Source organism: Bemisia tabaci, chromosome 9, assembly GCF_918797505.1.
Source record: "Bemisia tabaci chromosome 9, PGI_BMITA_v3".
NCBI classification, from domain to species: Eukaryota; Metazoa; Arthropoda; class Insecta; order Hemiptera; family Aleyrodidae; genus Bemisia; species Bemisia tabaci.
The window spans coordinates 5323086-5343691 of NC_092801.1; the positions used below are offsets into that span (position 1 = coordinate 5323086).

General features: G+C 36.1%; 2 protein-coding genes across 3 annotated transcripts; both read left to right on the forward strand.

Annotated features, from left to right (window-relative positions):
- The first annotated feature begins 203 nt into the window (after window positions 1-203).
- twr (signal peptidase complex catalytic subunit SEC11 homolog C twr) lies at window positions 204-6512 on the forward strand. 2 transcript variants are annotated; one of them, XM_019049816.2, is made up of 5 exons: window positions 204-395; window positions 2261-2370; window positions 3276-3425; window positions 4872-5049; window positions 6226-6512. In XM_019049816.2, the coding sequence occupies exons 1-5, from the start codon at window positions 348-350 to the stop codon at window positions 6274-6276; spliced, it is 537 nt and encodes a 178-aa protein (XP_018905361.1). In that variant the 5' UTR covers window positions 204-347; the 3' UTR covers window positions 6277-6512. The 2 variants fall into 2 exon arrangements, with proteins under 2 accessions (XP_018905361.1, XP_018905363.1); XM_019049818.2 differs by lacking the exon at window positions 204-395 and adding an exon at window positions 1613-1634.
- A 7226-nt stretch (window positions 6513-13738) lies between these two features.
- Window positions 13739-19718, forward strand: LOC109035909 (uncharacterized). The gene is made up of 3 exons (XM_072304259.1): window positions 13739-13920; window positions 15076-15192; window positions 17624-19718. Exons 2-3 carry the CDS (start codon window positions 15109-15111, stop codon window positions 19445-19447), a joined length of 1908 nt encoding a protein of 635 aa, XP_072160360.1. The 5' UTR covers window positions 13739-13920; window positions 15076-15108; the 3' UTR covers window positions 19448-19718.
- The last annotated feature ends 888 nt before the right edge of the window (window positions 19719-20606 follow it).

Genomic DNA, 20606 nt, shown 5'->3' on the forward strand with positions numbered 1-20606 from the left:
GAACATTTGTATGTTAATAGTGATAGAGTTCTAACCAAAACCAAATCAGTAAGACAACTAGAAGATCAGGAATGAACAAGAGGGAACATATTTTTAAGATTTTCAAGAAATTATTACCTCCCATAACTTTTTAAAATTACCGCCAGATGTCAACTCACCATAAACCAAGCCGGTCCTCATCAGCCATCACTGTCCCGATTTGTAGGTTAGTTTGTGTATGTTGTTGTGTGTGCATTTCGAATGACGTGGGAATAATTCAATCTGCTTTCGTTCCCTCCGTGCTCAAGTAGTTTTACAGACGATTTTAGTTTTTTCCCTGAAGTTTTTAGATATTTCACTTTGTCAAAATGTTTCAAAGTTCAATGGATGATCTCAAAAGGATGAACAAGAGACAGGTGAGACCTCACGAATGCTACACTCTGTGTTATCAACTACTCGGTTTTCAAAGCCGGTTTTATCCGTGATAACCGCGTTTTTCGTCCCTGTTCTTTGCACAATTCATTTTAAAAGACAAATTACACTCCAAACTATCTTTGCTTGAAATTTTATCCGATAAAAGTCATTGTTTGGCCAGTAATCTCCACTCTCTTAATTTCGCTTGATAGGTAACGTTTGTTGATCATGTCATCAACACGAGGGCAAGTGTCTGTCTATCATAAACTGGCATCATGGTTTCTACTTTAGATTACTGCCAATTTTATCAACTATTGATGTTAGGGCACTAAGTAATTACAGGAAGTAGTCGCAATCGCTAAAATAGGTACACTTCTCCATGTCAGAGCAAGCATTGCTCGCCTGTAGGGGATCATTGCAAAGCCGGTACATGCGCACCTTTAAGAAAAGTCTACTGCTTCTTGGCTGACATAAATATTTTTGTCATAGCCAAATCCCAAGATGCCTACCTTGCTTTCATCATCCGTATTTTCTCTATGATCTAAACGTCATTTTAAGAGTCCTGCGTATCTCATATCATCTTAGATACAAAGCATCAATTTTTACAATGGGCTCCTTATATTAAGTATGCCCATTATCAGAAAGTCTTAGCCACTATGCTGCTGTATTGTGTTTTCTCACATAGGCTGTCGAGGAGCATTCACATATTAGAGAAATTTTCCTGAATGAAGCCTCACGCTTGTGAGTATTGTTGAGTACCCATATTGTATTTATTTAATGAATACCTCGTTGTTAAATCGAATTGGTCTCATGGAAAGAGAACCTTGCAGAAATAGAAAATTTTCAGCAATATTTTTTTCAAGTTTTTCCCTCTTCTTAATGGGTATATTATTCGCTACACCCAGAGGGTTTCTTGTAGAACCAAAGGACTGTTTTAGTATCAATTGTTTGAACATGCTTTTTAAAAGTGGCACCCTTCAACAGCAATATATTTAATAAAGTACACTCCATCAGTCTATCGTAGTAAGGCAAGACATCTGCTATTGCTAAGCACTGTGGTGAAGAAAAAATGGAATTTTGATCATTGGTGGATTTGGGAGATGAAGGGCAGGGTGTATAGATTATTATCATTTGTGACAGTTTCATCTTAAGTTATATAACAATGTTGCTAGTATTGAAAGAGGAACCTTGTCTCCTCTCTTCTAAAGATCAAATGCAAGGAACGGTGTTAAATAATCCAGGTGAAGCACAGAATTATTCACAGATATAACAAGCTATAAATTTCTAATTTTCCTGTAAAAAACATGCGGTAAGAGCCGAAAAGGATTACCGATAACTGGCCTGTATACTAGCCATCCCGGCCTTTCTGTTAGATCACCCCTTTTTTCCCTTTCCCCCTAAGGAAATTTTTGTGCCTGCAATTGCACTGTAGCATGAAAAATATCCTGATGAAATCCATATTCAGAAAAACTCTATTTTCCAATTCAAATAATTTTTGAGATATTCTAAAGTTCGCCACTATTTTCTAAAAAAATTGGGCGGAGAGTGAGAAGTTGTCTTATAGATGCCTTATGAGGTGAAGTGGTCGGAGGGTTTCAAAAACTTGGCCAAAATGCATTATATGATTTTTAAGCAGCTCCTAGGGTTGAAGGGAGGGCGGGTTGCCGCTCGGGAGATTTAGCAAATCCCTACCATGACCCAAAATTTCTCTCCAAAAGGTAATAATATGTAATCTGTGAGCATCTTATATTCTTAGACTTTTCCTCAAAGACTTTTTAAAAGTATCTCCCTTAGCCTTCAAATGTCTCACTCACCTCTCTTTTTATTTTATGATGTTTTAAAAGCAATTCTCTCTTTCTTGTTTCAGTTCCTATACCAGTTCCTTAGTTTTGGCATGATAGTGTCCTCTGCCCTGATGATATGGAAGGGCTTAATGGTCGTGACCGGCAGTGAAAGTCCTATTGTAGTGGTCCTAAGGTTTGGAACTTCTTTTTGCATTTTACCCTCTGGAAATAGTCAATGGTTTTTATTTTCGTTTTTAATGGAGCCACAAACACGGGTGCAGAAAGTTCCTCGGCCTACACAATTTTGAGCAACCAGGGACTTAGCCTACACGCACTATTACATTACACGGTTGCAGTAATTTTTTTAAAATACAATGCGGTCGCAATATTTTTCTTCAAATTCGATGTTTCCGCAGTCATTTTCTCAAAAATTCAATACTTCTACAATAACTTTCTCCAGAATTCAACAAATTATTAACAAAAAAACAAAAAAATTCCACAGCCTACACATTGGTCGAGCGACCGATCGGTCGCTGGTTGGGGAACATTCTGCACCCCTGGCCACAAAATGACCCTAAATCCATGAACAGGGTGCAAAATTAGAACTGGGGAAAGAAAAGGACTTTGAAATTGTTAAATTGAATTAATAGAGAGGATTTATTTGTTATGGCTCTTAGAACTGGGGAAAGAAAAGATTTGACAAATGTCGCATCAAGAGATGGCACCACTTATCAGAACTTTATGTGCCAACCAATGGGCCAACTGACGATTGATGCATACAGGTTGATGTGACTTTTGTCGAATCTTTTCTTTCTCTAGTTCTAAGAGCCATAACATATAAAGCCCCTCTATTAATTCAATTTAACAATTTCAAAGTCAACGATTACTAGGCAATGGTGGATAGTAAAGTGGTGTGCCCGTAAAGTCAAAAATTCAATTTTTTTTTAAAAAAAAGGTCATGATACCTTCTTCCGTCTTTAAATCCCTTCTTGTTTAAAGTATCTCATGTCCTTACCAATATTAATCTTGCTCGATTGAGTCTCATGTTTACTCCTTACATTATAACTTGTCGTAAGTCCTTTCGTTTTTGACTTGCAGTGGAAGTATGGAACCTGCGTTTCACAGAGGTGATCTTCTATTTCTAACGAATTACCAACAGGAGCCTGTAAGAGTAGGAGAAATAGTTGTTTTCAAAGTTGAAGGCAGAGATATTCCAATTGTTCACAGAGTTCTCAAACTTCATGAAAAGTAAGTAACTTCCTTTGCTCTTCATTAAGAAGATTATTCTATCAGTGCTTTAGATTGCCACATCATCATAGAATAATATCTTTGCTACAAAAAGAGCCAAACGCGCACAAATTGTCTGCTTCTAGCAAAAGTGAGGCTAATCTTTGGATTGTAAGGCAATTTTCAAGAAAGATGATTTTTATCTTGCTGGTCACTAAAAGAGGGGCAAATCATATTGTAGTGGTACGCCTAAAACCTTGGGGTTTTACCATTCCATTAAGAGGAAATATGCTTGCTCGTGCATTATCACGAAGTTTTTGTGAGCAAGTAGATCAAGCGTTTCAGACGGCAAGGTCATTTTGAGTCGTGTTTGCTTTGAGCTGCATCTGAAAGTTCTGGGACGAACTGCGGCATGGAAAAGCGGAGCTTTTTGTGCGCTTCTTAAAAGAAGCATGGAAGCTTCGCCTCGTGGTCAGTCTTGAGTTTTAGCGCAAAAGTTGGCCGGGTCAGCCCCTGTCAGAGCAGCAAGAGCGTTCGTGCGCTAATCAAGTGTTAATTGTTATACAGTGTCATTTATGTCAGAGAATAGAGGTTTCCACACGGAAAATGGCTAGTTATTTAGTTCCCTAGTTTTAGTGCCTATCTTCAACCCCATCGCACTGCAATACATTTTTCCAAAATATCGGACTTATGCCTTTGAGACAAATTGGAATATATGACTGTGAAGGAAGAACCTGTAATTGCAGCAAAAGGTTGGCATTTTGGAAATATTTGCACCCCTGGAAGAACCACAGGAATCTCTTCAATAGATCAGCATTTTTATTGACTTTAAATGATCTCTACTAAAGTAACCGTGTTATTATTTGTCATGTCTGTTTCTTGCCCTTACGTGCATGTCTTTTCTTTACATCTTTATTGATTGAATGATATTTTTATAGCCTGAGTTTGCTATTGAAGAAGAACATTTTTTTTCAAACCAAGTGTAGTGAACCATGATGATTTTCATAAAAGTGCAAATTTTCTGGGAAAAATCCCTCCAATATTGTAACGTCTCACCTTCAAATGATGATCATACATGACTTCTCTGTACCTACGGCTATTTTAGCCTAATCTACTTGTAGTCGTCCTTTGTAGTTAAAAGGAAGACAGAATTGAAGATAATGCAAGTGGAAGCAGATTACATTTGGAACCGAAAAATACATGTGGATATTTCAACTTGCTTTTGCAATTTTGAGGTTTTTAAAATCCTCTCCAATGGATGTCTTAGTTATTGGCTATCAGCTTAAAAAATTTAGAGGTTTTTTTACAATCACAGTAAAATTTGAGACAAAAATTTTCTTAACCCTAGTTAAAAAGTGGTCACTTCAAGAGTAAAAAAAGTTAAGTTCAGGGTGCTTCTAACATCCTACATAAGTTTACTGTATCTTTTTACTTTTCTACATCTCTTTCTGTTTTTCAAATTTTCAGGAAGAATGGCACTATCAAATTCCTCACCAAGGGTGACAACAACAGTGTTGATGACCGAGGTTTATACGCACAAGGGCAACTTTGGCTTACAAATAAGGATGTTGTTGGTAGAGCAAGAGGTTTTCTACCACACGTTGGCATGGTTACAATTTTAATGAACGAGTATCCTAAAATCAAGGTGAGTTCTATCCTTCAATTATCTCCTCATTTTTTGATAAATAATTTATTTAATTTTAATATTAACCCTAGACAGACTTTTTGGCCTTCTTCAGGTCTGTTCTCCAAAACTTTATGCAGATTTGCAGGTTTGCATCTTGGAATTATTATACATAAGAGACATAAAATAAAACAATATTGACGGCGAATTTACCTGACGCATGTCTTGTTTTCGTTGTTTAAAAATTTCTGCTCCCATTTTATTTTACTTTTTAAAGAGAACAAATCAACATCATTCCTTGAAGTTTTCACAGAGTTTTTTGCACATAGAGAAGAAAAATTACAGAAGTTTTCAAGAAATGACATTGAGTGGTTTTCTGCTAAAAAAATTATGACAGGAAACTGCATGGTCGCAAATCAAATTATGTAGTCTACCAGTTTCACTGTCGATATAAAAATATCAAATCAATAATTAAATTGAGGTTATAAATACTTTGCTTTTATTTAGTTAGCCAAGGTGTTGTGTAAACTAACTAAAAGTTAATTGGCAGAAAGAGACTACTTATTTATTTACCTGAAATTTAGGTGAATAATTTAGGCCCTAAATTATTATATCATACTTTGCTTTTGCTAACTACTACAAATTCTTTGAATATCTTTACAATTTCGAATGGTATCTACGGTCACATCTGCAGAAATTTTAAAATAAAAACATTCTATGCGCTCAAGGCCACTCAAGGGGCTATTTCTGTATTAATGATCTGTTATACAGGGTTTTTTTTTTTTTTTAATAGAGTTATCTTAATCCTTGCTAAATTTTCTGCTCAACAGAAAGGCTCGTTTTAAAAGCCCCAATGTAGATATGACCAGTTTCCTTAACCCTCCATGGCATGAATTAATTTTGGATATTGGATTCTGAGGCACACAGATCTTTTAAAATAAGAGTTCCAAATTTTTTTCTCAAATTATCAAAACTCTGGTAATACATTTTTCAAAGTAGGTAACACTGATAAAAATTTGCAACATCATGCCACAGAGTATAAGTAATTGAATTATTCATTCAATTTTTAAAAAACCAAATAATGCATCGTTACTAGTAAGTGTCACAATGCCATAGAGAATTATCAATATTCTATTGTATGCTAAAAATTACAAAAATTCTTTTCTAATGTTCTGTTTCTTTTTTTTCCCTTTTCAGTTTGCAATTCTAGCATTTCTGGGACTCTACGTTCTCGTTCATCGAGAGTAGGAAGGTAAACAGATCACCGGAGCTCCTTTGGCACTGTACAGTCATACCATTGATTTTAAAACGCTCTTGTGCTCAGATTTTTTATTTGTTTTGAGACTTGTCATCAACAACTTGTTTAGTCATTGTTTTGTTTGTTGTGACTTCTAAAGCCTGAAATATGGTGAAACTGTTTGCGGTTAGGATCATATCACAGGGTTTGTGTAGTGGAGGGATTAAAATTAATTTGAACTCCCCTCTCAAGGCCTTTGAGATTTTTCTGTTTCCTCCATGATGAATAACAGGCCAGTGAACGAGATTGCAATTAAAATGCTTTTCTGAGTGAACCTCAATCACTGATCTATAATCCCAAAATGAATTGTCTTCCACAACACTAAAATAAACTGTCGAAACAGGGAATTTTATTGGAAGTTAGATCATACTGCAGGATGACATCTGCTATTTGATCAAATCATTAGCATGTCATAAAACAGGGGTGCAGGAACTACCCAATCAGATCGCATGATGGCTGGAGTGAAAATGGAAGTTGAAAAATGGGAAGGCCAGCTATCAATCGCACTCGAATTACATATCTTTCTGAAGATTGCGGTAAAATTTACGCGGTTTTTCCTGCAATATTATGATAATTGATGAATAAAGGATAAAGAAAAGTCTCATAGTTTTGAACATTTTTGGGAAAATGGGTTTTTAAAAAGCGAAAGCCTTATCAAAAAAATGGGAAGGCTAAGAACTCTGCACCCCTGTCACAGAATTGGGTTTAAACAGTTGAGTCATATGATTAGCAAGAGATAGCTAGATATGTCCAAAATGATAACAACCTGTCAGAATTCTCACATTGTATCGCTCTTCGAAAGAAATGATGCTGAATAACATTATTCTGTGATAATATTTGACATTTTGGCCTTAGGACCAATTCCACCTTGTTTTGCTTATCCTTATGATTCAGCCATTGAAACACAATTCAACAATTAATAGAACTGACTCATTTTTGGGACTTCCGTTGAAGTATATTAAAGTTGGTCTTTAATAAAATTGCTCAAGGAAGTTTTGATTGCATTTCATACTCTCATTCTGTCATTCAGACTAAATGCAGTACTAACTTGAATACAGAATGGAGTCATATTGTATAAATAGTTTAGAATCTTTACTACAGTTAAAACAGAATCTCCTAGGCTTTGTTTGCGTTTATCAATGTTAAGAGAGTGCAAAATTGCTAGATTATAAAATAAGGGCTGTAAATGGAAAAATGCCATCTACCTTTGCGGAAAGTATGAGGTTCGTCTAGAAAAAAGGTTTTAAGATTTTATATCATCTGAACTATCATAGATAGAGACAATCAGTACAAAGCAGCCTAAAAACACTGTATTCAGATTTTAATAAGCTGTAGATCATTAAATTTGCTAGACCAGAACCCTAGAGGAATGGATTCCACTGAACACATTTTTCTCTCTGCTCAGGTTTTGATTTTTATGGTCCATTAAGCTGCTATATCTGTCTCTTATCTTAAGTAAGTGACATAAGGGCAGTTGCGCTTTACGCAAAATATAGTAGGGCATATTTTATAGTTAAAATATTGCAGTGTAAAGTGTCTTCACTTTGAGAATCGGTTGCATCCGAACTGTAGGTAACTGAAATGTTTTTGTTAACTCTTACTTGCAGGATAAATGTTTAATTATCTTCAACACTTTTCTGCCAGTTCAAGAAAAATGTTCTTAATAGTCTACCTTGCAGAGGAAAGTGCAACGTTTTTGACACTTTTATTTTAGGAGATACTGAACTCAAGCAGCTTTTGTAGTAAAATAATATCAAATAACAAAAAGTAGTTCTCAAACTTAAAAAATATTGAACGGTATAACTCTCGGATAGGTTGAAATGTACCTTAAGCTGTGAATTTATTGCAGCTAGTATCCAATAATTACCAAAGTCAACATCATCAATCCTGTAATATTTTAGCAATACTTTTACCAAAAAGTGAAACCACCTTAAAGTCATTTATTTGAAGCTTTGATTCACCCAACAATAGACCTGTGCGGAAAGAGAGATGGGCTCAGTAAAATTTACTTTTTCAGGGCTCCAGTCAAGCAAACTGAATTATCTATAGCTGAAGAAAGAGCTGAGAGTAGTGGCATCAAGCTGCCTATTATTAGTTATCTCTATTTACATCAGTTCAAAAGATGTAAAATCTCCACCCTTCATTTTTTGACAGCCTTTGCGCCAAAAAACTGTTAACCCACCGTGTCTTTTAAGCGTGTTTTGCCTACCTCAACAAAATGTCCACTAAGTTTTATCCATTTATGGCTACCCATTATCAGGCTCAGCCTGCGTTGCAGGGAAATGCCTGATTTTCCTTACTTTTGATAGGAAAATTTCTGAGCATTTAATACTGTTGAGAGTAACCCAGTTGCTTTGCAGTCCAATCCTAGTTTCAAGTGTTTTGCTCTATTTGTTCAGCAATTTAATAAGTAAAACACGGAGCTTTTTTCTTATTCTTGCTCTTCCATCCATGTTTAAATCAGGGGCATATTGTGGGGACTGAACCTCGACGATTTTAAAACGTTTTTACCTTTTGTTTCTCATTCTCCTCGAGAGAAAAAAAAAGAGAGTAAAGGAGGTAGAAGACCCTACCTCCCCCCTACTTTTACGATGCTGCTTTTTTGCAATATTTATTAGATTTCTAGATATGACCTCAACTGTCAAAACTACCAGTTGATGGTGAAACTGCAGAAATGCTTATCTCGTTTTCAGTGGCCCAAAATCTCTGCTCCCATTTTTTTTTTTTTATTAAAGGAGAATGAACAAACGCTATTGCTTGAGATTTTCACAGAATGCTATCTATCACAGAAAATCTATCCCTCATCTAATTGCGAAGTTCGGAAACTTGGGATTTTTCCATCAATCAGTCTATTTTTGCCGAATCTTTAAAATGTCACTATCTCTTATCAGAAATATTTTGTAGTATTCTGTATGACTTCATTCCTTACTGTTTGTAAAATTTTCAATTAGTTAAGATACAATCTGGTTACATTTTTTTGTAACATTTTCAGCACATTTTGACTTATTTTTTCATTCTTTTTCCTTGCGCACATCAATCCATTTTTTATTTTTTTACTTTACTAGATTGATGCTTCGAAAGTCCTCTTGTACAAATCTTAGCAGAGCCTTTAGTTTTTTTCAATTTTAATAAGAAGTATAACTAACATCTCTATATAACTTTGAAATCTAAATCATAACATAACCAATAAATGAGTGTCTCAAGCTTCTTAAGAATAAGTTTTTTCTTTTTTTTGAAGCAAGTAAATGTCATCATCATTCTCGGAAATTTCTCTTTCTTGGGACATTTTCAGAAATACTTGAGTCAAGTTGTGCAACTATATTCCTTGGTTTTACCAGCTAATCTCAACCTTTTTTAAGCATTCCGTCTGGGAACCTTTTTAATATTACCGATGAAAAGCAGATTCCGAGCAGAGTGAACCGGAATCAAAATTAGTTATATTTCAAATCTCATTTCTGATCAAAGATCATGAGGTACCATCGAAAAATAATTTTGTCTATTTTTCTTACTTTGAAAAGCACCGTAGACTGAAGGAATTATTGAACAACCACTTCTTGGTTGGCTCCTAAGCTTTTCAGTGAGCGTAAGGTTTTAAAATTTTTCTAAGGTTGAAACGTTTTTTGACTTTCCGTGTGCCTCTCTTTTCTTGTGAAGGGTTAACTTATTAAGTTTGATACACCTCCTCTACATATCAAAAATTCTCTTCGGTATTGGAAAATATTGGAGTTGAGCGATGTAGAAGTCAAATGTATCTGAGATTTTAGGAATGCATTTAAAGACATTTAGCTCTTCGAGAAGTTGAAAATATAAATGACGTATGGTTCTTGCAGTCTTAAAAAGGGCTTGATTCTGAAATTTTTCTCAGGACGGAGAGAGTGCTTGAATTTTTCTCCTCACTAATTCCTAGCTATGAATGCTTATTGTTTTGAAAAATAATAGAGCATCTGACTTTCAATAGATCATTTGGAAAGAAATTCTATTATTGCAAGAAGTCGTGATCTACCTTCAAAGTGAACAAAAAAATCCTGACTTGGACTCAAGGGGAGAAAAAACTGTGTGTGTAGCACGAAAGTGTTTGAAAATTCTTTGAAAAAACTTTTCTTTTCTTGAGGCTGCAGGAACCATGCGGCAAAATCCTTCCTCTGAAGCTCATTAATGTAAATGCAAACTGAGGGATAAAAAAACTCTCAGCTTTCTGTAACGGATCGAAAAAAAAATCAACTCTATGGTAATGAGGGAATCAGTATAGGAAAATTGAATATTTTTGACATCAAATCCTTTGATAAAATTTGAAAATCTTAAGCTTCTAAGAAAACGAAAAGAATAACTAACTAATAAATTATATTCACTAAGTTTGCATTCATCCTGTATTCACAGTAAATCATCCAGAAAAAAGCAAGGATACCTTTGGCATTCAAATTAGCGTTGTATCTCTAACGCCTGTAATTAGTGTGTGCTGTATTTTTATTAACAATTACCTTAAGCAACTCAAGCTTGAAAGATTTTTTTTGTGATCAAACAAAGCTGCAATCAAACTGTATGTGGGTAGTCGTAGGTTTCACATTTTAGGAGCTCTGAGTTTTAATTTGAAATTGAATACCAAATAAAAATCCAAGAATTGGATTCTTTTAACTGATGATAATTAATTGAAGCTGATGATACCTACAGAGCAGTTTCAAAAGTCTACCATTTTGGGTTTGAGCTCCTAGACAAATTCAGTTCACTTCAAGGCAGTATTGTATGTGGGGTTAATAAGATTTGAAGTTCATTATATACGCAAGTGAGAATTTATTTAAGTGATTTTTAACTGTTACTTGTGCAGTTTTTTAAAATATTTTACTGGAACTCCTCCGAAATCTAAGTACCTATGTATTTTTCTTCTTCAACAACCTGTTTAGGTCCACTGAAATCCATTTTATGAGGTAATTTTATAGCCCACTTTATTTTGAGTTACTATCTGTAAAGTATGTAGTTAAGTACCTAATTTTAATTAAGTCTCTGTATTGCTTTGTTGATTTTTACTTTTCTTTCTGTATAGATTGTATGAGGTACCTAATTATAATTAATGATTCCTAAATATTCTCTGATTTGTTTTTAGCACCTAGTCCTCAGTAGTCATCAAGCAGTGTTTTATATCAATAATAATAAATTTACACTTATTTATCTTCAACATTTTACCATAAAGTTGAAAAATTGTCAAGGAAATACGCTGGTCGGTTTTTGTTTGAAATAATAAATAGTAGAACTCTGGAGGTGCACACCTTGCATTTTTTCATTTTGATGCCTAAACTAGAGAACCACATGTTATGAGTGCAGTGTTTTGAATTTTGCTCCCATTTCATTGTATTGCACAGAAATTAGCTTGCTACATTGCTTAAAATTATTGGAGGACATCATTACTGAGAACATAAAGCTTTTGATGAAGGTATTACGGTAGGAATTAGGAATTAGCACTTTGTTCAGTGAAACATGAACGAAATAGAAAGGGATCATGGAAATTGATCCGTAACAAAGGTATTTCAAAGTAAATTTTCGTTATTATTATTATCATCAGAGGTGTAATACCTAAAGCATTATTGCACCAGAAACCGTACATGTTTATCTCTAATTTAAGTAGCAATGTGACCCACATGTTCAAATACAGAGGACCGTCAATTTTTAAAACAATTGAGTAAACCCGAAAGCTACCCCAGTAGAAATGACTTAAAAAGCAGTTTTCAAAACCTCTTAAAAAGAAAACTGTTGAAATGTTAGTTTCAAAAGGAGCCCACTTTGGTTATTTTTTTTTCTTATTATTTAACTCTGTGGGAACTTTATCTAAAAGGTCTTTTAAAAAATGATCATTTTTTAAGAGATTTTAATATATTTTATATCAATTGTACGTCCTTTGAATTTTACTGAGGATAATAGGTGTCCAAAAAGAGTCTCTAGGAACGAACATTTTAACAGTTTTTTTATCGTATGAGTTGTCCATTTAAAAGTTTTTTATTTAAAATTCGTTCCTACTAAGGTCGCGGAAAGCAAAATCATATCGATGGTAAAAGTAAAAAAAAAAAAAAATGGTATCCATTAAAATTTAAAAATTATCGATTGTGATTTATTTTTTTGACTGAAAACTGACCATAAAATCAAAGGGAAAAATGAGCAGAAAATTGCAAGGAAAATTATCAATTAGTTCTCAAAGAAAAAACAACTGGGTAGAAATTCGCATTTTTCAACTTATCAGCCATAGATTTTATTTTAAGAGATTCTGCAAGTGATCTAAAAGAGCCATAGGTATGTGTAACCCTGTACACAAAGATAAATACCACGTACCTATACCCTTATAAGCTTTTTCTGTGAGTGCGTTACCGACCCTCGTAACTAATCGTGAGAAACGCCCTAACCAAAGGGCGGCATATTGACAGTGAAACTGCAAAAACACATATGTATCATCTTGTTTCAGGAGTTTGAAAATTTAGGTTCTTAGGTACTTTATTTTTATGGAGAGCAGGAGAGCGAACCAACATCTTGGAAACTTTTACAGATTATTCGTCATACAGGGAAAAGGAAAATGGAATACTTGCAAGATTAAGTGTTGAGTGGTTTTCAACTTAAAAAGTAAAATGTATGACAAAAAGTCTGCAACGCCATAAATTGGACTACCTACGTTTTACAATTATTAGGAGCTACTAATTATGGCTCAGTTCAGAAACAACGTAGGTGCCATAAGTTTTCTAACGCACATAAGTGTTTTTACGGATTAGCCAGCTGATATTTTAGTTCCTTATTGCAAAATGCAGTCCAATCGAGATAGGCACGCGTATCTGCAGTTTCACCTACGGTCTACGGTATATAACCAGCCCTTTGCAACGACAATTGCCGCACAGCATATTGAAGGCTCGTTGATAGGATGCTGATAGTTTATATTCTAGCAAAAATTCATTGCTTGTGTTATCAATTTATGGAAGGGAAGTTTGAAATGTGAAGCTCCTCTGAAACTTCTGTCTCTGCTAAGCTGACATCGAGCCGTTTTTCATATAGTTTCCTTTGTCAGTGAAGTCGTAGCCTGTGCATGAACCTCACAGCCACAGCCACACAACCCTTCTTCCCCCATCCCCCGATAAAAACGCTCCCCCGCCCGCCTGTAGGCGTCTGGCGGGTGTTCAAAACCCCGCCATTTTCAGTTGACCAATCACGAACGAGTTATTTTAAGAGCCCGCCGATATTCTAATATTCATACGCGCTGTGATAACCGTACATTTCTCAGAAAAAGGAACAATTTATCCTGTTAAACTTTTTATTTATTCTTATTTTAATTTAAATAACCTTAATTATTTATTAAAATGCAATGATTAAATGTTATTCAAGTTCTTTTTCCCTCTCAAGTAAGAACTATTTTGTGTACGCGCAACTTGGAGGACTTCAAAAATGACCGTTAGGTTCTGCAAGCAACGCATCAGCAAAAAAGACGCGTCGGTAGTTTGATAAGTCGTTGTGTTTTTGTGTGAGGGCAGCATATTTTCAGTATGCTGCTGTTCTAAAGTGATAATTTTAATTTTCGACCCTCCGTTTACGCGTTTTATTTTTTTTTATTTCGTACCGGATTTCGCGAAGTAAGTTCTGAACGTATTTGCAACGACGTTTCTCCCTGAATTTTTGTATTAATTCAATCTGAAAGTGTTGACCATGATGGTGATAGAGTGTTGTGTTCTCTGAGGTCAGAAATTTTGATTTCTGGCCACGGGAAGAGTATATTTTCAGTTATTTCTTTGGCTTTATTATGGACGAAAAATATTTCCTTGCTTTCTTATCGTTATCACGAATGATTATCTTATCACTTTGTTCATCATCTTATCAGTCCATGGATGAAATATTCTTGAATTTTATCACTGACATTTTGCCGAATGTCAACAATGCGTTGGCGCCGACTTGTGATTGTGACCGTTTGAAATTGAAAATGGATCCAGCATTCCAAAACGTGACCTGATCATATCAATATCATCTTGATTCTTCGTTTTCAATCGCCTGAAAACTACCCTTTATCTTTAATTACATATCTCTTCTAGGTTTTGTGCCTTAAGGGATTTTCAAACTATCAACTAAGCTTGATGAAAACAGTGGGGCTCACCCTGTCACATTTACCTGGCTCAATTTTTGAAATTTTAGACTGTAAATCTTGATATCTGCAGCAGATGCACTGATTTTTTACTGTCTTTCATGTCAACGCATGATTATGTTACAAGAATAATAAATCAAGATCATATTCTTTCAAGGAAATCGCTTACTCAGAAATTATTCCTTGGTCCATTTGCTATATCAAGACTGTCATGAGTCTGGCGCTTTCCTCCAATGACAGCAACTGTCAAATAATTTTACGTCATGTTGAACTCTTTTGTGGAGCAAAGCATAAATATGATCCTTGCATGATACTATTTTGACAGTAGTGTTTTAAGAGGAACAATGCTTGACCAATTTAAAAAATTTCTCTCCTTTTACTCACATTTTATCTTTTGATTTCGTTCAAAAATATGACAGTTTATTTATGTTCCAAGTTAAGCGAAATATATTTGCCTTCCTCTATTTTTAGGTTGTACTATCCATTGACAATTTTGATGTATTGCCATAAGCCATAACTAAGAAGAACCATGCTCAACATTCAATGACATTTAATCTCAGTCGTAAATAGATATGTTGTGCTATTTCCACAGTTCCACTTTTTTACCTCGTCTCTATCCTCATTTACCAAGTAAATTATTCTGTTTTTTCAGGAACTATAATTGACAGATCGTGTTTGACTAACCATGAAAAGCCCGAAGAAAAGATTGTCTGAACCTCCGAAAAAGTTGATTGCTGTTGTATCTCCCCAGAGAAGGAAAAGTGTGAAGGTAAGCAAGAATCTCTTGAGACAATTCAGTCTGAAAAGATAATGGTATGTGTGTCAAACGGTATTGGAGCCTGCGAGCAGTACCCTCAAGTAGGGATGGACGAATATCGAATTCAAATGCGAATATTCGAAACTTTTCGAATGCGAATATTGCGAATATTTAAGAATTCGAATCTTGCGATTGCGAAGAGTTCGGATGCAAATATTCGAATATTTTCGATTATTGCTTCGATTTTTAATTTTTAATGACCCGTAAGAGATAAAATGACACTTCTGAATGCGATTATTCGAATATTCGAATGAGATTATTCGAATTTGCAATTTCGAATACTTCGGAAGCGAATATTCGAATGTGATGCGATTATCTCGGTGCCGATGATTCGAATATTCGAATATCTAAATATTCGACCATCCCTACCCTCAAGACATTTTCAATTTGAGCTTGGAGCACTCTAAAGGATTTGAAACCCAATTGGGCAAAACTGTTGGTTTGGGGTAATTGTATTTTCAGTATGCTGAGGAGGTATTGTACTATATTGTAAAGTTATTTTCATCTTGGAGCGAATTTTTTTTTCCTGGGACAAGATCTCCGGGCTCAATGTTTTTATGTTTATTCTCCTTCTTTTTTTTTTTCTTTTTTTTTTTTTTTTGCAAAAATAAAAAAAAATTAAGGTGATTTGTCAAGCTCAAAAGAAGTGGTCGAACTGGCATGCGATGTATCGCATCTTTTAGGTAAAAAATTTGGCAGATTTTGAATTTTCAGCAAAAAAAAGGACGATAGCCCCTGCGCATGAGCTTAAAGAATCATTCTAAACCCTAAAATCGGTAAAACTCAGAGAAATGAAAGCAGTATAGTGTTTGGAAAAAAACCTCGCATTCGATTCAGCTATCGATTTCTGTATTAAATGCGAGGTTTTTCTCCAAACACTATGCTGCTTTCATTTCTCTGAATTTTGCCGATTTTTGGGTTTAGAATGATTCTTTAGGCTCATGCGCAGGGGCTATCGTCCTTTTTTTTGCTGAAAATTCAAAATCTGCTGAGATTTTTTACCTAAAAGATGCGATATATCGCATGCCAGTTCCACCATGTCACTTGAGCTTGACGAATCACCTTAACATTGATGGCTTAAATGTAGAACTGCGTATTTCTATTGCCATGTTCCAAAATTTCTGCTCCCATTTCATTTTTTCCAATAGAAACAAGCCCACTTCATAGCACGGTAGTTATTTAGAATATTCTGCAAACAGAGAGGAAAAATCAAGAAAGTTTTAAAGAAATTACGTTAAGTGGCTTTCTAAAGAAAAAATGAAGTATGACCAGGAGTCCGCAATGTCTCAAACAGAGATACGTGGTTTTGCACTTCAACCATCTATATGATTAAACCTGAGGTGCAGAAAATGGTCTCATGTACAAGCGCTGGTTCGCGTCGGATGAGAAGAAATTTTTCGGTGGAAAGTTTTTTTGAAGTCCAAGAAACAAAGGTAAAAAGGTTAAAGCTTTTTTTTTTTAAAAAAAAATTTCTGCTCAGTGTGTACTTCTAACCTTTTTACAAGAGTTAGGAAATTTTTAGGCTGAGATTGTTACTGATTTTTGCACCAAAGATCTTTTGCAATCCTGGGTTAAACCATTCTAAGCAATATGGTCTTGAGTCATTGAAATGAGTGAAACCTTAAGTTTCCTGCAGTTTTCTGAGCTCTGCTACTCAGGATAATATTATTTATGGAGATTCCATTACTTATGGAATGCTCATTGTGCATTTTTTCAATCAAGAAACCTATAAATAAGGGAGTACCTATATACTCAAATACAAAATTAATTTTCTACTATTCCATCATTTGTGGGTAGCTCTTAGGTGAGGAAACCAGCATTTTCAGGAAAAGTGCGCTTAACTCATTAAAATTTTTTTGCAGGATTCTACTGCTCCTAAAGATGTAGTCTTTAGAAAATTATCAAGCCCAATGAAGGTGCATTTTACAAAAGTTTTCGAAATCGGAAGATTGGTAGGGGGAAAAGATACCTTTCAAGGAGAAAACGACTGTCTCATTTTTTCATAATTGTTGCACAATACCTTTGGTCAAGGCTTTTGAGATCTTTGTTTTATGAATTTTTAAGAAATCTTGCTGAGTTAATTTTTAATTACCTTGAAATTCCTTTTTTGTGATGAGGCTGTGGCTTAAGATGCCTGTTAATTCCAAGGATCAAATATTAATTTAATTATTCAAATTATTTGAGCTGTCTATAAAATTCAGTAAAAAATAATAGTTGCTTACGATTTTATTCTATATCTCAGGATACACATTTAAATGATGAACGTCTTTTTGTTCTTAAAAAATATTTAGTGCCTCTTGAAGAACTTCAATGTAAAATTTTCGAAGCTGCATTTATGTAGTCTTTAAAAATGTGTGAATTTTTCATTTCTTTCTGCTTTCAGGAACCCATGGGTTTAGCACACAGTTCTTTCAGCGATGAGGCTCTGAAGAAACCGGTAGCTGCCGCGGTTTCATTGGCAGCTGGAAAATCGACACCCACTAAAGCTGTCATCAAAAGCACACCAAAAGCCAAAGCTTCTGCTGCAAAAATCAAATCCATCGGAGATGTTGCTAAAGTAACACCAGTGAAAACCACCCCTATTAAGGCTGCACCACTAAAATCCACACCATCCAAAGCCACCCCTAAAGTTGTGCCAGTCAAGAAAACTCCAGCAAAATCTGCTGTCAAATCAACTCCAGCAAAAGCAACCCCCCAAAAAGTTGTCGCAGCCAAAGCTTCTCCTGCAAAGGCTACGCCATCAAAAACTGTTCAAGCAAAACCTACTCCCGCTAAAAAATCGCCTGTCAAAGCAACTCCGAGTAAGGTTGCTCCAGCCAAACCGACACCCAGTAAAGTGGTCGTTTCAAAATCCGTTCCTACCAAAGCTGCTCGAATGTCTACAAAAATACCTGTTCCTAAAACTTCCCTCATGGGTAAACCCAGTGCTGTGTCAAGGAAGTCGCAGCCTGCCCCAGGTGTAAGCAAAGAAAAAGCAGTCACAAAAGTGACCCCTGTCAAAGCAGCCGTTGGGCCCAAGGTGATCAGTCCTTTGGCCAAAAGCGCTAAGAAAGCCTCACCCAAGAAATCTACTCCAAAAAAATCATCCCCCGCAAAATCACCATCCAAGTCGCCTCGACTTTCATTCACACCTAAAATAGCCCTTCGATCCCCAGATGTCGGCAAACCGTCCCCGAAAGGCTCTGCTAAAAAGGCAGTTCAACGAAAACCTCCGCATCCAGCAGTCAAAGCTATATTAGAAGACGTTTTTGGTCCCAATATTTCGGGGATATCGGCTCTTGAAATGTCTGCACTCTCAACTCCAGGGAGCTCACCCAAAACTCCTGCGTCAAAAACTCCGAAGAAAGTGAAAACTCCCGCAAGTTCAGGAAAGAGGAAAAGTTCAATTAAGCCTGAGAAAAGACCGTATACTGTCATAACATCACCGATCACCCCTGTAGAGGGGCCACCCTCTACCAAAAAACAGAGGAGTTCTCAGACTCCGAGATCAGCTGCTGCTACCCCAGCTTCTAAGACACCAGCTAAAACTCCCAAGTCCTCCAAAGCAAAAACGCCTGCTTCTTCAGCCAAATCGAAAGTCTCAACCCCTGCTCCAGTTCTGGCCTCGCCTAAAGTGTCAGTAACTCCTAAATCTGCTGCTAAAAAGATAAAATTCTCGCCGCCGAGTCCCAAATCAGCCCCCAAAACACCAAAATCAGTATCCAAGACTCCTAAACCTAAGGCTGCCACTCCAGTAACGCCTAAAACCTCAGCGACTAAAACACCTAAAGCAACCCCTGTTAAAACGCCAGCTAAGCAGGCTATAACACCCAAGTCAGCCAGATCTTCTCGGGCAACTCCTGCCATTACACCTAAGAAATCCCCGGCAAAGACGCCTAAGGCAGCCGTTGCTACACCGAAGGCAACCCCAGCAAAAACACCTGCAGCCAAGGCAACCCCAGCAAAAACACCTGCAGCCAAGGTAACTCCAGCAAAAACACCTGCAGCCAAGGTGACCCCTGTGAAAACTCCTGCAGCCAAGGCTACACCAGCGAAAACACCTGCAGCCAAGGCTACACCAGGGAAAACACCTGCAGCCAAGGCTACACCAGCAAAAACACCTGCAGCCAAGGCTACACCAGCAAAAACACCTGCAGCCAAGGCAACGCCAGGGAAGACACCTGCAGCCAAGGCTACACCAGCGAAACCCCTGCAACCTCAAAGGTAGCAACTCCATCAAAATCCACTCGCTCAACTCCTGCGGTGACACCAAAAGCAACCCCAGCAAAAACCCCGAAGGCAAGTTCTGCCAAAACACCGAAAGCAACTCCAGTAAAAACGCCAAAGGCCACTCCTGTTAAAACACCTAAACCGACTCCGGCTAAAACTCCGAAATCAACTGCTGGGTCTTCCAAAAGGAGTCTTAGCTCTGCTGAAATCAGCCCATATGAAGAGCCAACCAAGAAACTTATCGTGGAGTCTCCAGCCATTGGGAGTAAGTCTTAAAAAATAGATTTTTATTTACTAATTTCATAAAAGCTTGACAAAAAATGAATGAATGAAGAGTTTCATTCGTTTTTAAATTGATCGCCTTTCTTACACTCAAAAATTTGCGGAGACAGCTCTCAAATTAACTTAAATAAGGAGCTTAGAAAACAAGTAGGATAAGTGCAGTTTTTTAAAATATTGAGATCTTAATGATTTCAACTAAAATCAGGCTTAAAATATATTCTGTGAAAAATTCACTACAAAAATCCAATTCTCAAGCATCCACAAGTGATATCGAACTTTCTTGCCGCCATTAAGCTAAATGTAATTGTGAAACTTTAAACTGTTTCTTCTTGAAACAGGAATAACTGAACTTATCCCTTTTGTCCTCCAAGCCCCTCAAATAAACTCTATGGTAGTACCAAGAAGGACTGCTCACATACTCCACTGGATGCAAACGCAAAGGCCTATTTGCTAATGATAATTTTCAATGATAAAATTAAAATTTGTAAGGCTTAAACATCATTTTTAGCGTTGCAGCCACACATAAGGTCGTTTTAAAAGCGTGGGTGTCTCATCAATAGATTCAATGTTTAATTTTTCTCTCTCAAAATTGCTTACAACACAACAACATTAGACAAGGCTACAATGAAAGAATTTAAAACAATTATTTCAGAATGGAGGGAAAAAGAGAGTATCAGACTTAAAAAATGCCAACCAGTGTTCTAACCTGAGCGTAAATAATAAGATTACAAAGTTAACGTGCAAAAAAGAAATTTAGTACCCCTTGATTGATGCCTTGTGTAATGACTAATTTTCTTGCTTCTACTTTTCGTACAGATAAAAACAAATTGGCTGCCATCCGAGTCTGCCACAAACCCAAATCGCCAAGCAAGCCC

What these genes read in the sequence shown, in the direction of transcription:
- twr (XM_019049816.2), top strand. Translation starts at nt 348, where the DNA reads ATGTTTCAAAGTTCAATGGATGATCTCAAAAGGATGAACAAGAGACAG. An exon ending in CCTATTGTAGTGGTCCTAAG is followed by an intron (nt 2,371 to 3,275) that starts GTTTGGAACTTC and finishes TTTGACTTGCAG; the next exon opens with TGGAAGTATGGAACCTGCGT. An exon ending in ACGAGTATCCTAAAATCAAG is followed by an intron (nt 5,050 to 6,225) that starts GTGAGTTCTATC and finishes TTCCCTTTTCAG; the next exon opens with TTTGCAATTCTAGCATTTCT.
- LOC109035909 (XM_072304259.1), top strand. Translation starts at nt 15,109, where the DNA reads ATGAAAAGCCCGAAGAAAAGATTGTCTGAACCTCCGAAAAAGTTGATT. An exon ending in AGAGAAGGAAAAGTGTGAAG is followed by an intron (nt 15,193 to 17,623) that starts GTAAGCAAGAAT and finishes TTCTGCTTTCAG; the next exon opens with GAACCCATGGGTTTAGCACA.